We start from the raw sequence: 12,923 nt of genomic DNA on the forward strand, positions 1-12,923 counted from the left end.
GAAAAGAACAGATTGGGTGAGGGAACAAACGTGATTTAATTACAACTTAGTTGAAATCAAGAAAAAGAAATGGGCTTGGCCAGGACATGTATTGAAGTGGGAAGATAACCGATGGTCAATAAGGGTTACTGACTGGATTCCAAGTGAAGGGTAGCGTAGCAGAGGGCGGGATAAAATTAGGTGGACGGATGAGATAAAGAAGTTTGCAGGGACAAGATGGCCCCAATTAGCACATGACCGGGGTAGTTGGAGGAGTATGGGAGAGGCCTTTGCCTTGCACTGGGCGTAGCCAGGCTGATGGTGATGTGTCACGCGCGCACAAGCCAACTTAAACTCATCTGACGCGATGACGGCGTAAACTTGCTGCGGAAACGCTGCGGTGAGGAAGCGCGGCAGCAGCTGTGAGCGAATCGATATTCGCATGGCCACGCGCATGAACGTGAACTACGCCTTGAAAACACTGCGCAGCCTGGACTCTGCACCCGCCTCGGATGTCCTTAAATATACAGCGCCCCGGATGGTTTCGTGTAGCCGACTCGGCCGCCAGAGTAGAACGCCCCCGCCTCCTTACTCTCCTCCGGAATCCTTGCGCGCAGCGGAAGGGGGCGCACTTTCTCCCCGCTTCCCTCGCTTGCGTACGCGCTAGGTTGAGCCACGGTCGCCGGCTCACACTTGCATGCTTTTACTCGCACACATGCGGCGACGTCGGAGATTGCGACGCCGGCGGCAGAAATGCGCCTGGATTGACCATATAATTGCTATTGCAATAAAAGTGCGTTTAAGTGTGCTTAACTACGAAAAGAAAGCTATTCTTCATTAACAACACTATCACCAAGGATGCAATTACCACAGTCGATGTCTACAAATATAAGGGATGCCTTCTGCTGATTGGTCATGGAACGAACATGCCAATGAGTTAGTAGCCAAAGCTGGCAGGGCGTTGCCAGCCACTCTACCATCTGAGGTAACCAGGTGGCTAGCTGATAGTAGGGCCAAGTCCAATTTGTCAACAACTCGAAGCAAACCGAGAGTTTGTCGAAATAGTGCTGCGGAAACCCACAAGGTGGAAAGAGGTGATTATTAAAGGGAAAGTTAGATATCCACCCGTTCGTAGGAGCTGCTACAAAGGAAACCCATACGTGTTCCTCGAAAGCCTCGCAGTTGCGGAAGAAGTCATCCTGGGGTGCTATGCAGGATGCGCCGAGTTTGGCGAAAGTAAGGATATTCACGACCTCTGGCGACACCCCAAGATGAAAGCGCAAATGGTATCGAGACACAGTTAATCTTTCGACAAGCCTCCAGTTTCATTGGTTTATCTAGATTCAATCTGGGCGGCTAGCATTCCTTGGGCGTTGTTATTGGGTGGTCCAGAAACTGGGGCTCACGTGATCATACCATCGGTGCATGGTTGTCGTTGTTTGTCGTTCCACGGAGTGTATTACATGCAGAAGCAAGTTATAAGACAAATGCATTTTGTACAACATTATTAGTTACTTTAACGTGGTTTAGAAGCATTTTAAAGCTTACAGAAGAACGTTGTGGTGGCGTCGTCACATCCATTCATCAGGCGAGCATGGCGGCTAAGCGTGGGAGAGGCCCAGCGTAAAGAAACTCGTACAAGGATCTTGCAGTGCGCGACGTGGTGATCAGGCTCGACGATACCCACTATTTATTGGATAGCTGCGTTCTTGTTGAGCAATCTTTTCGTGCATCCCGTCAGACTGCCAATGGCTTCAGTGATTTTACAGATCGCGACACGCTCCTATTGTTCACGGCGTAATGCTGAAGAAACAACTTGTCCGATGCTGTTTCTGTGAGTGCGCGGAGTTCCTCCACTCTGCGTGACTGCCAGCGTCACGAATATTACGTAGTGTGTGCCAAAGGAAGAGAGCCTATATACCTACGATGCGACAAGGAGGTGCCACCGACGATGCATGTCGCAACCAACACAGTGAAGGAGACATCGACAAACTGTAGATAAGTATATTTCTACTGTTTAATATTTAGCGTAATATTAGTGCATCGATTAAGTAACTTCGTATTAAGGAACTGAATATCCAGCAGTTTAAAAAGGCATTCAGAACCAATGAGTGTTCGTGCTCCCACATGCACGTGGGCCCGCGAAAATGCAAAAGTGATCGCGTTTGCCCGAGCTTCGGAGCCATGCGATGCCACATTCATATCATCAATCAGGTAATCGAAAAATACGCAGAGCACGAGAAACGTTTTACATGGCTTCATTTATAGCAAAATGGCATTTCGATGAATTAGATGCACAAACAGTGATAAACGTTGTACATCATAGAGCGAAATGTCCAAACTATGCAGATGTATTGTTTCGCCTCTAGCAAAGTTGAATAGCAATCAAAAATGGGGTCAGGCAAGGAGACAAAATCACCCAGGTGCTATTCACTGCGCAGTTCAACTATTACAGTCAGGCAGACCTACATTGAGCGTTGGAAGGTTGAATAATATGAAAAAAATAAAGGTGACCTTCACTAATTTGGTGAGATAACAGAAATTCATGAATAACATTCAGCCCGCAGAATATATCGAAGAGTATCATTATTCAGGTGAAATAATTATAGCAGGGACAGATATAAAGCAGGAAACTTATAGAAAATCTTCATGGGTTGAACAGCTCATGGAAGGCATTAGCGAATCGTGATCGCCATGTTATGGATATCCTTGAAAAAAGTTTAGAATTCTACCAGTTATGCAATATGGAATATAAACCTGGAGGCTAAAAACGAAACTTGAGAAGTCGAGGATTGTGCACAAAGCGAAGAAACAAAAATTGTTGGAGATAGCATTAAGGCAGGATTACAGTGGCGTAGTAAACCGTGGCAGCTGATATGCTAGTTGAGATGAAGAAAAAAATTGAGTCGGTGGGCAGGCTATGCACGTCTTTAATTACTTGTTGCGAATTCAAAACAGGTGATTACATGAGCGTTACAGAATATATGTCAAGGAAACAGAACTGCAGCCGTGGATGGTAGAAAATTGCGTTAAGGGACAAAAATATGAATTTTTTTAGACATAGGAAGCAATCATCTCGCGTAAAACGGGATTGTAGGGAGACGCATTTGTGTTGCTCTCAAGAAAAATAGGTTTGTGGTGCTTACAATAGAGGCTTGTGAAGGTGCGGGGACACTTCAGCTGCTGGCAAACTAATCAACATGACAATTGGCTCTGAAAAAGACAACCCCAGTTATGAAAAATAAAGCAACATTGTCCCAACACATTGTTTTATTATGCATCCTACACTAAAAGCTTCCACAGTTAAGGGCGCTTAGCACCAATAGTGCAACGAGCATTTTTCCTTGTAAATAATGATTTATATGCGGTTGATTCATTCCGACAACCCACTTTTTTTGCAGCAGAACATTCTGCTGCTGGAGGCACTCAACCACCTGGAGGCAGTAGGCGAGCGCCAGGTCCATGCTCGTGAGAGTGTGGCAGAGGCCTAGAGGGCTGCTCTGCAACAGCAGTATCGGTGACCTCACTGCTCTCCAATCAAGCTCTCAGAAGACATGTTATAAAGGAGCTTTCACTTCATTATTTTATTTATTACTCAAGAGCATAAAGAAAATTATTGCAGTAAACATTGTGCTGTGCATATTGAGACAGTTGTAACAAGAACTTGGTGTCTCTTCAAAATGGGCAAAAACATAACACAACCTGCGCCACTCTTGGACCATGTAAATGAAAAATACACTGATGCAGCATACACGTCATTGTGTTGTTTGTTCTTTCTATAGCAAGAATATAGTGCGTGTTGATTAGCCACAAGATGAACAGTGTGTGTAATTCACAATGAAAAGACAGAAAACAAAGCAGGACCTTAAGAATGCATATGAATGCAACACTCCCCGATTCAAACGTGCCATTACATGCATGTTCGATACCACATATTTTTAGCAATGTCATATATTTGCAAGTACTCATTTCCACACAGCTTAAGCCCTTTCATAGCTCACTTGTGATGTATCCGTTTCATAGGCCGAATAATTGTACACTTTGTCATGTTGTGTTGTACGAAAAGCGGTATCCTCTACAGTCGGATATAACTTCAGAAGACAGGAGAGGCCCCGCCCACATGACCAAAGCGCTGCAGCCGATTGCCTACACGTCTAAAGAAATACTCCCTCTTCAATGATCGGGTATGTTGCGTCCGGTGGCATGAAAGCAGTCTAGAGTGCGTGCCCATTGGTGCAGTCTTGCGTTTACCTGCCTTTGAAGTGAAGATTACGCGGCCTCCTAAAGTTGTATCTGACAATAGACTCACGTATTGCCTTGCACCAGTTGCATAGATTTTAGCAACTTGGTAGCACATAATTATGAGGACCAGAAATGTATAAAGGCATCCAAGCAAAGCTGGCTGGTCCCACTTCCATAATGAGGGGCTGTAAAAAGGTCTCGCCAAATGTTCCCATGACATCCTTGAAAAAGAGGTGGTGTTTGGCACTTCTTTGGAATCAAAAACTGATTAAAGTGAATGTCGTGTACCACGTCAAAACAAATTGAACTTCGTTATCTCCGCAGCATGTAATGGAAGCTTGGGCTTCGCATAGGAAAGAAACTGCTCTGTCCAGTACGATGGTTGAGTCCGGTGTGGCGCCTATTATGTAACTAGAGTCAATATACAAATTACACTTTTCATGGGCCATTCATTTCATCATGATTTTTGTATGAAGGTTCTTTCAATCAGTGCTTGTATTCATGAGCAGGTAGTTTGAAAGCAAAGCTTTGTTTGCAAACCTTCAGACTTCCCATAATTGTGTGGCAAGGTGTCGAATAGCTCACACTTCCTCGGTCCTGCACCAAACAAGCCCAATGCTCTATTTGAAGTTGGATCGCACAAAAATTCGATGGCATACAGAGAACATTAACAAACACACACTAGAGCGTTCTGCTGTGTGTATCTCTCTCTTTTCGTCCCGTCGAATTGTTGTGCAATTCAACTTCAAGCTTCTATGGCAATACACCCAGTCTTCAACCTCACCAATGCTCTAGTTATTAGGCCACAATGGCGCACGTCTTTGAAATGTCCCAACATAAATTAGTTCTAAAAAAATCACCACAAGCGTTAAATTTTGCAGTCCTGGTGTATGCACGCGCCATATTCTTTACCACTAAACTAACAGGAATCAAAAGGGCAAGCATTAATCAGCCTTACTGCTGCCGTTACCATCACCATCATGACACCAATGGAAAGACAGTGCCACGTGTCAGTTTCAGTAAAGGAAGGGCCGAAGGGAAAGGCGTGACAGCAAGGCTTAGAATAAAAAAAGCAGTTACGAGACATGTTCAATGCCAAAATATTGTAACGTAGATTGAAGACGGAGTCTTACAAAACAGACATTTTGCTTTAATGGCGGGCAATAAGAAGAATGTGCAGCTTACGCGCTTCATCGTCTTTCATGGCGCCGACCTTTTCGCGCACCCTCCCGTGGTGCAGGAGCCCCACAGCATCGTGTCAATGGCCCCCTATGCGAAAAGCGACCGTCTCGGTCACATGAAAAAGTTATTTCAGCAACGACAAGAAATGGAGCTCCTCAGGTGCATCTTGGCGTTCACGTACTCGCATAGTATGGTTTCATGTGCACTACATGAACGACTTCAGCGCGAGGACGACGACGAGGCAAACCGGAGTCAGAACTGCAGGGAACGACTTCGTAAGTCAGGTCACTGAGGTGGCGTGTTACCTTGTAGGGACCAAAATACTGGGGGAGCAACTTTTCCGAGAGTGCACGGCGACGGATGGGCGTCCAGACCCACACGAAGGCGCAGGTATTGTAATGGACGTCGCGTCGACCCTGATTGCATCGAAGGGTGTCGGTATGCTGTTGGCTCCGGATACGATGCCGAGCAAGCTGGCGTGCCTCTTCGGCTCTTTGTACGAACTCTTCCGCGTGTTCGCTGGCCGGGTTATCAGCCAGAGTTAGCATGGCGTCAAGTGTTGACGTGACGGGGCGCCCGTATACAAGTTCGAACGGCGTAAACTGTGTAGTCTCCTGTACAGCAGTGTTGTACGCAAAAGTCACATGGGGTAAAGTCTCGTCCCACGTCTTGTGCTCTACGTCGATATAAATGGAGAGCATATCAGCCAGCGTTTTGTTCAGACATTCCGTTAACCCATTGGTTTGAGGGTGATACGCAGTGCTCTTGCGGTGAGGAGAATGCGTCAGCTGGGGAATCTCCTGCATAAGTTCGGCTGTAAATGCTTTACCGCGTTCCGTGATGACAACAGACGGTGCACCATGTCGTAGTACGATGTGGCCTACAAAGAACTTGGCCATTTCATAAGAGTTTGCTTGCGGAATAGCTGCGGTTTCGGCGTATCGGGTTAAGTAGTCGGTAGCAACGACTATCCATTTCTTGCGCGATGAGGTCACTGGGGATCGCCCAGGTAGATCCATTCCTATTTTTTGGAATGGTGCTTGAGGAGGGTCCACAGGGTAGAGAAAGTCAGCTGGTTAAACAGGTGGTTTCTTGCGGCGCTGACAATCGCGGCAGGTCTTCATGTACCGTAGTACAGAAGAATAAAGCCGGGGCCAGTAATACTTCTGTCGTATCCTTGCTAATGTCTTAGCGAATCCCAGGTGTCCCGCGCATGGCTCATCATGGCAGGCTTGCAAAATGTCTTGGCGCAGCGCCGACGGCACGACAAGTAGGTACGTAGTGGAACCACCTCCACAGTTTTTCCTGTAAAGGACGTTCTTCTGTAAGAAGTACGATAATAAGTCACACACGAGCGAGCGGGGTAATACACCTTCAATTCCTTGAATGTGCTCGATCAGCGGCAGCAGCTCAGGATCAGTGCACTGGTGCTCAGCCATCTTTATGGCGCCGATAACGCCAACAAATGGCAAGTCATGGTCAGGGTCCGATGACGTCGTAGGCAGTGGTGCACGTGACAGTCAGCGTTGCTGTGCTTCCTCCCAGATCGGCAGACAGCTGTTATGTCGTACTCTTGTAAGCGCAGGCTCCAACGGGCTATTCTACCTGAAGGATCATTGAGGTTTGCAAGCCAGCATAGGGCGTGGTGACCGCTGACAGCTTTAAAGGGTCTACCGTACAAGTAGGGTGGGAATTTACCAACTGCCCACACAACCGCTAAGCATTCTTTTTCAGTGGTTGAGTAGTTATTATCAGCCTTGGCGAGACTGCGGCTTGCACGAGCAAGGGGGCGTTCCGCACCAGCTTGCCACTGCACAAGAACTGCACCGAGACACGTCTTGCTGACGTCAGTATGGATTTCAGTGTCAGCATCTTCGTCGAAGTGAGCAAGTACTAGGGCCGCTTGCAAACGCTTGCGTAATTCATTGAACGACTGCTGCTGCTTGTCCGCCCAAATGAAAGGCAGATTGTCGCGTGTAAGCCGTGTCAGAGGCTCAGCATTTCTTGAGAATCCCTAGATGAAGCGCCTCTAATATGCGCACAAACCAAAAAAGCCTTGGACAGCCTTCTTGTCTGTGGGTCGCGAAAACTCCGCGATGGTAGCTAACTTATCGGGGTCTAGTCTGATGCCTGTAGGACCGACGATATGGCCAAGAAATTTGAGCTCGTGGCACCCGAAGTCGCATTTTTCAGGCTTGATGGTAAGGCGGGCAGTACGGATCGCAGCGAGGACACTCGCGAGTCGTGTGAGATGTTCGTCAAACGTGCTCTAGAACACGACGACGTCGTCCAAGTACACGAGGCAGGTTTGCTATTTGAGTTCAGCAAGCACGGTATCCATCATCCGCTGAAAGGTGGCAGGTGCGGAACAGAGACGGAAGGGTAGAACTTTAAACGCATAAAGCCCGTCAGGTGTCACAAATGCTGTTTTTTCACGATCCTGTTCATCAATGATTTGCCAATACCCTGATTGAAGATCCAACGAAGAAAAAAAGTTCGCATGCTGTAGATGATCCAATGCTTCGTCGATGCGTGGCAATGGATAAACATCGCGTTTGGTGACACGGTTTAGCTTTCTCTAATCTACACAGCGTAGTGTGTCGTCTTTTATTCTGGCAAACTCTTCAGGGGAGGCCCACGGGCTTGTGGACGGCTGGATCACGTCGTCTTGGAGCATCTTTTTCACCTGATGTTTGATCGCTTCCCTTTCCACTGGAGACACTCTGCAAGGGTGCTGACGAACAGGACGTGCAGACTCATCCGTAGTAATGCGGTGCTTCGCAATGGACGTGCGCCGTACTTTGGACGACATGGAAAAACAGTCCGCAAATTCATTGACGAGTCTGAGTAGACGGTCTTTCTAAGGGTCTGGCAGAGCAGCGTTAACGTGAATCCGTTCTTTTAGGCTGGGTAATTCAGACTGCTGAAATGATGCGATTTCCAATGTAGCAATGTCAGTAACATCACTGATTTGGCGAAGAAATGCTATTGTCTTTCCTCGCGGTACATGTCGATACTCGTTGCTGAAGTTTGTTAGCAAAACAACTGAACATTTGTTTCGCACCTGAAGAAGCCCTCTGGCTATGCAAATGTGGTGCTCAAGAAGCAGTAGGATGTCTGTCTCAGCAATTCCTTCGGCGTCGTCTTCCATGTCGCATCGGACAAGGGTAAGCACGCTACTCTTGCGTGGTAAAGTGACGTGATCGTCAGCTACGCGAAGCGCGATGTCACGGTCGTTGTCATTACTGTTCGCCATGGCTTGCGTAGTAGCGAAGCTGACTCTACACTCTTGCAGGTCGATGATGATGCCGTTCGCCTGAAGGAAATCCATGCCAAGTATAAGGCCCTTTGAGCATTCAGGAAGAATGACTCATCACCAGTCGCCGATGTACGTGAAGCCCCGAATGTTGACTCGTGCTGTGCACCGGCCCATTGGAGTTATGAGGTGCCCTCCTGCAGTACGAATCTGAGTTCCCATCCATAGCGTCGAAACTATGTTCAGTATACTCGCGAGATTCTGGCTCTTAACAGACGTGTCCGCACCCGTGTCGATTAACGCCGTGACTTCGTGGTCATCTATAGTAACTGGCACGTCGCAAGATGCTGACACCGAACTACACTGCCTTCTCTGCGTCTCAATTACGTCATTTCATGGTGGTCGTAGTGGAGGATCTTCAGCGTTCGCAACGTCAGTGACCTCACCTCCGCAGGTCGCTGGACTCAGTTTTCCCGGGAGCCAGGGCAGGGTAAGCGACGCCTTGTTGCGCTCGGCGTGAAGACAGGGCTGGAAGACCTGTATCGGGCAGGTGACGGCGACCGCGGATCGCGGAATCGTGGGCCAAGCGAGCTCCTGGCGTCCGCGAGGTAGGCTTCAATCTCCAGGGGGCGTTCACCATTGCGCGGGCACGGCGCATTCAGTGAAAATCCATGGAGCCCAGCTCGGCGGTAAGGACACGCCCTGTAGAGGTGATCGGCTTCACCGCAATGAATACACAAGGGCCTCTGGTCTGCAGTGCGCCATACGTCGCTTTTGCCGGGTGGTCGTGTTTCAGTCATGAATGGCGTGCAGCGAGTCCGGAAGTCGACAGTTGCTTGTTCAGCGGCGCGCACACCATGATAGTCCGGGACGTCGCCCGCATCGTGAAAAGTTGGAGACAATGAACTTCGCGCAGCTTCCGCATACGACATGCGAGGCGTGGTGTCTCGCTGCACTCCGGGACTTGTTCTGCCTGCGTGATTTCTTCCCGGACGACATCAGCCAGAACGAGTCGCGGTACCGATGCGGGAGCCACCTGAAGCTTTTGGAGCTCTTCTCGAACAACAAGCCTAATGAGCTTCCGCAAGGCGTCGGTACTGTCCAAGGGTACAGCGAGAGGGTCACGGTATAGGGTCGACAGGTACCGTTTGTACTGCCTTGTTCGTTGCTGCAGTGCCTTTTCTATTTTAGCGCACCGTGCACTAAAATGATGTCATACAGAAGAAAGTCAGCAATGTCAGTACCAGAACTTGTCGGGAGGGCTCTGGTGATTGCGTACCACGTAGCCTAATCAGTAGCGATGGCGACCCATTTATTTCCGGAGCCCGAGAGAGGAAATGGTCCAAGAAGTCTAGACCAACCCGGAAAAAGGGTACGGGTCGGATATCGATCAACTGGAGGCATCCAGCTGGAGGTGTGGAGGGCTTCTTCCGGCACTGACAGGGCTCACAAGTGGCAACGTAGCGCCGCACGGAGCGGGCGAGACCCGGCCAAAAGAATCGATGGCGCACACGGTCGTATGCGTGGGCCCCCTCCAGCCATTGCAGCGTCGTGAAGTTGCTGGACGACAGTCGAACGCAGGTGCGATGGAATGACAAGCAGAAGGTCAAGGCCGTGTGGATCAAAATTGCGGCGGTACAATGCCCCATCCTTAAGGAGAAACATCCGGAGAAAGGCGTCGCCAGGAATTGACTCCAGATGGTCGATGAGGGCTCGTAAGAAATAATCGCGGCGTTGCTCATTGCCGATTTGAAGCAACTGGGACACAGAGAAAACGCAAGTGATGGCATCCGCATCAGCCGGCTCATCGACGGGGTAGCGGGACAAACAATCGGCATCCTGGTGCAAGTGTCCCGTCTTATGTGCCACAGAGAAGGTATATTCTTTCAGGCGTGACGCCCAGCGAGCGAGTCGTCCCGTTGGGTCCTTGAGCGAGGATAGCCAGCAGAGAGCGTGGTGATCAGTGATGACACAGAAAGGGCGTCCGTACAAGTATGGACGAAACTTCGTAACAGCCCACACAAGAGCGAGGCACTCGCGCTCTGTGGTTGAACAATTGGGTTCAGCGGTGATAGAAGTCGGCTGGCATAGGCTATGACGCGGTCATGTCCACGCTGGCGTTGTGCTAACACTGCTCCTATGCTGTGACCACTGACATCAGTTCGAACTACCGTTGAGGCAGACGGGTCAAAGTGGGTCAAAATTGGAGGCGTGGTAAGGAGAGTAGTCAGCTGCGAGAAAGATGCGGCGTGGTCAGGACCCCAAGAAAATGGGGCGTCTTTCTTCAAGAGGTCGGTAAGGGGACGTGCGATCGTCGCAAAATCCTTCACAATGCGTCGGAAATAAGAGCACAACCCTACGACACTACGAACGTCCTTGGTAGACTTCGGAACAGGAAAATTCGTAACGGCGCGAATTTTGTCCGGATCGGGTCGCAGGCCTCTGGCGTCCACGAGGTGTCCAAGGACGGCGACTTGGCGGCGAGCGAAGTGGCATTTTGATGAGTTCAACTGTAGATCGGCGCGGCGGAAGACGTAAAGAATAGCTGAAAGACGGTCTGGATGCGTGTCGAATGTCGGCGAATAAACGATGACGTCGTCCTGATAGCACAAACAGGTGGACCACTTGAACCCCTGAAGCAAAGAGTCCATCATTCGTTCGAAGGTGGCGGGCGCGTTACAGAGACCGAAAGGCATCACCTTGAACTGATAAAGGCCGCCGTCAGGGGCAACAAATGCAGTCTTCTCTCGGTCCATGTCGTCGACGGACATCTGCCAGTAGCCGGACCGTAAGTCGATAGAAGAAAAATAGGTGGCACCGTACAGGCAGTCGACAACGTCATCAATACGTGGCAAAGGGTACACGTCCTTTATTGTGATTTTGTTCAGGTGGCGATAATCTACGCAAAAGCGCCACGTTCCGTCCTTCTTTTTGTCAACTACGACGGGAGACGCCCAGGGACTACAGGAAGGCTCGATAATGTCCTTTGCAAGCATCTTTTTGACTTCCTGTTGGATAACAGCTCGCTCTGATGCAGAAACACGATATGGACGTCGGTGAATAGGGTTCGCATCACCAGTATTTATGCGATGGGTCACGATGGACGTTTGACCTAAGGGCCGATTGTCAAAGTCAAAAATGCTGCGATAGCCTTCAAGAACGCGGCAAAGAGCTTCAGCTTGAGCAGGTGTAAGATGAGAAGAAACCATCTTCTCAATGTCGACGTCAGTACCGTGTGATGACGTCATGGTATGGGCTGAGCTGTAACGATCTTCCACTGTGAATGGCTCGACCTCATCATCCTGCAAAGCGCTAATTATAGCCAAGGAGATCCCTTGAGGCAGAACTTGCGCGGTTAGCGTGAAAATGACAAGGGGAAGGCAGGTGCGGCTTCCAGTAATTTTCAGCACAGTGTGCTGCATGTTAACACCATGTGTAAGCATAACGGCCGGAAGAGGTGCGGCCACGTTATTGCCGTCAAGTACAGCTGGTGAGGACTACAAGTCGACGTGTGTCAGAGTGAGGCGGTAGGCGAATGAAATCCATGCAGCTCAAATGGCTTGGAGGTGGGTCCACAGGGTCGGCAAGAAGAGGCAAGTCAAGGCGAAGTGAGCCGGCCGAACATTCGATGAGGGCAGAATGATTGGCAAGAAAATCCAGACCGAGAATGATTTCGTGAGGGCAATGCTCGATGGCGGTGAAGAGAACGACGGTGCGTCTCTCAGCTATGGTGAGTCGGGCAGAACACATTCCAACAATAGTGACAGTCCCTCCGTCGGCGACTTGTACAACTCGGTTCGGGGTAGGCGTCAGGACTTTCTTGAGCCGACGGCGAAGGGCAGCACTCATAATTGACACATGCACCGCGGTGTCAATCAACGTGCACACAGGGACATTGTCGACGAGAACGTCCAAAAGATTCTTGTTCGTGGGTAAGGTGAAGCGAAGAGTTCGTGCCAATGTCGTCAATGCAGCTTCACGACCAAAAGCTGCACTGTCTAGTTTTCCGGTCGGGGGTGCGGCGAGTAGGTCGGAGAAGGAGCATGGCGTGAGGGGGGTGAGCGAGATTGGCGGCGGGAGGGAGAAGGCGAGCGGGAATAGCGGGGTCGTGTCAAAGATGTCGCAGGGTCAGATGATGGGGCGGGAAGAGCAGGAGCGAAAGAAAAGGACGCGCTAGAGGGATGAGGGTGGTAATCAGGAGAATAGCGCGTCGAAGAAGTCCAGCGGCTGCGGCAGTGGCGAGCGGCATGTCCAATGCATCGGA

General features: G+C 49.7%; 2 protein-coding genes across 3 annotated transcripts in view; one reads left to right on the forward strand and one right to left on the reverse strand.

The window, feature by feature from the left end:
* LOC139059814 (uncharacterized) overlaps positions 1–3,470 on the forward strand; it is a 76,278-nt gene extending 72,808 nt beyond the window's left edge. The window contains exon 3 of the mRNA XM_070538346.1: positions 3,381–3,470. Coding sequence (XP_070394447.1) covers positions 3,381–3,470 — 90 coding nt within the window. The remainder of the gene's footprint in view (positions 1–3,380) is intronic.
* The window catches only part of LOC135908148 (uncharacterized), a 453,412-nt gene that overhangs the window by 384,260 nt on the left and 56,229 nt on the right, over positions 1–12,923 (reverse strand). The window lies entirely within an intron of this gene.

Source organism: Dermacentor albipictus, chromosome 1 (assembly GCF_038994185.2).
Source record: "Dermacentor albipictus isolate Rhodes 1998 colony chromosome 1, USDA_Dalb.pri_finalv2, whole genome shotgun sequence".
In the NCBI taxonomy this organism is placed as follows: Eukaryota; Metazoa; Arthropoda; class Arachnida; order Ixodida; family Ixodidae; genus Dermacentor; species Dermacentor albipictus.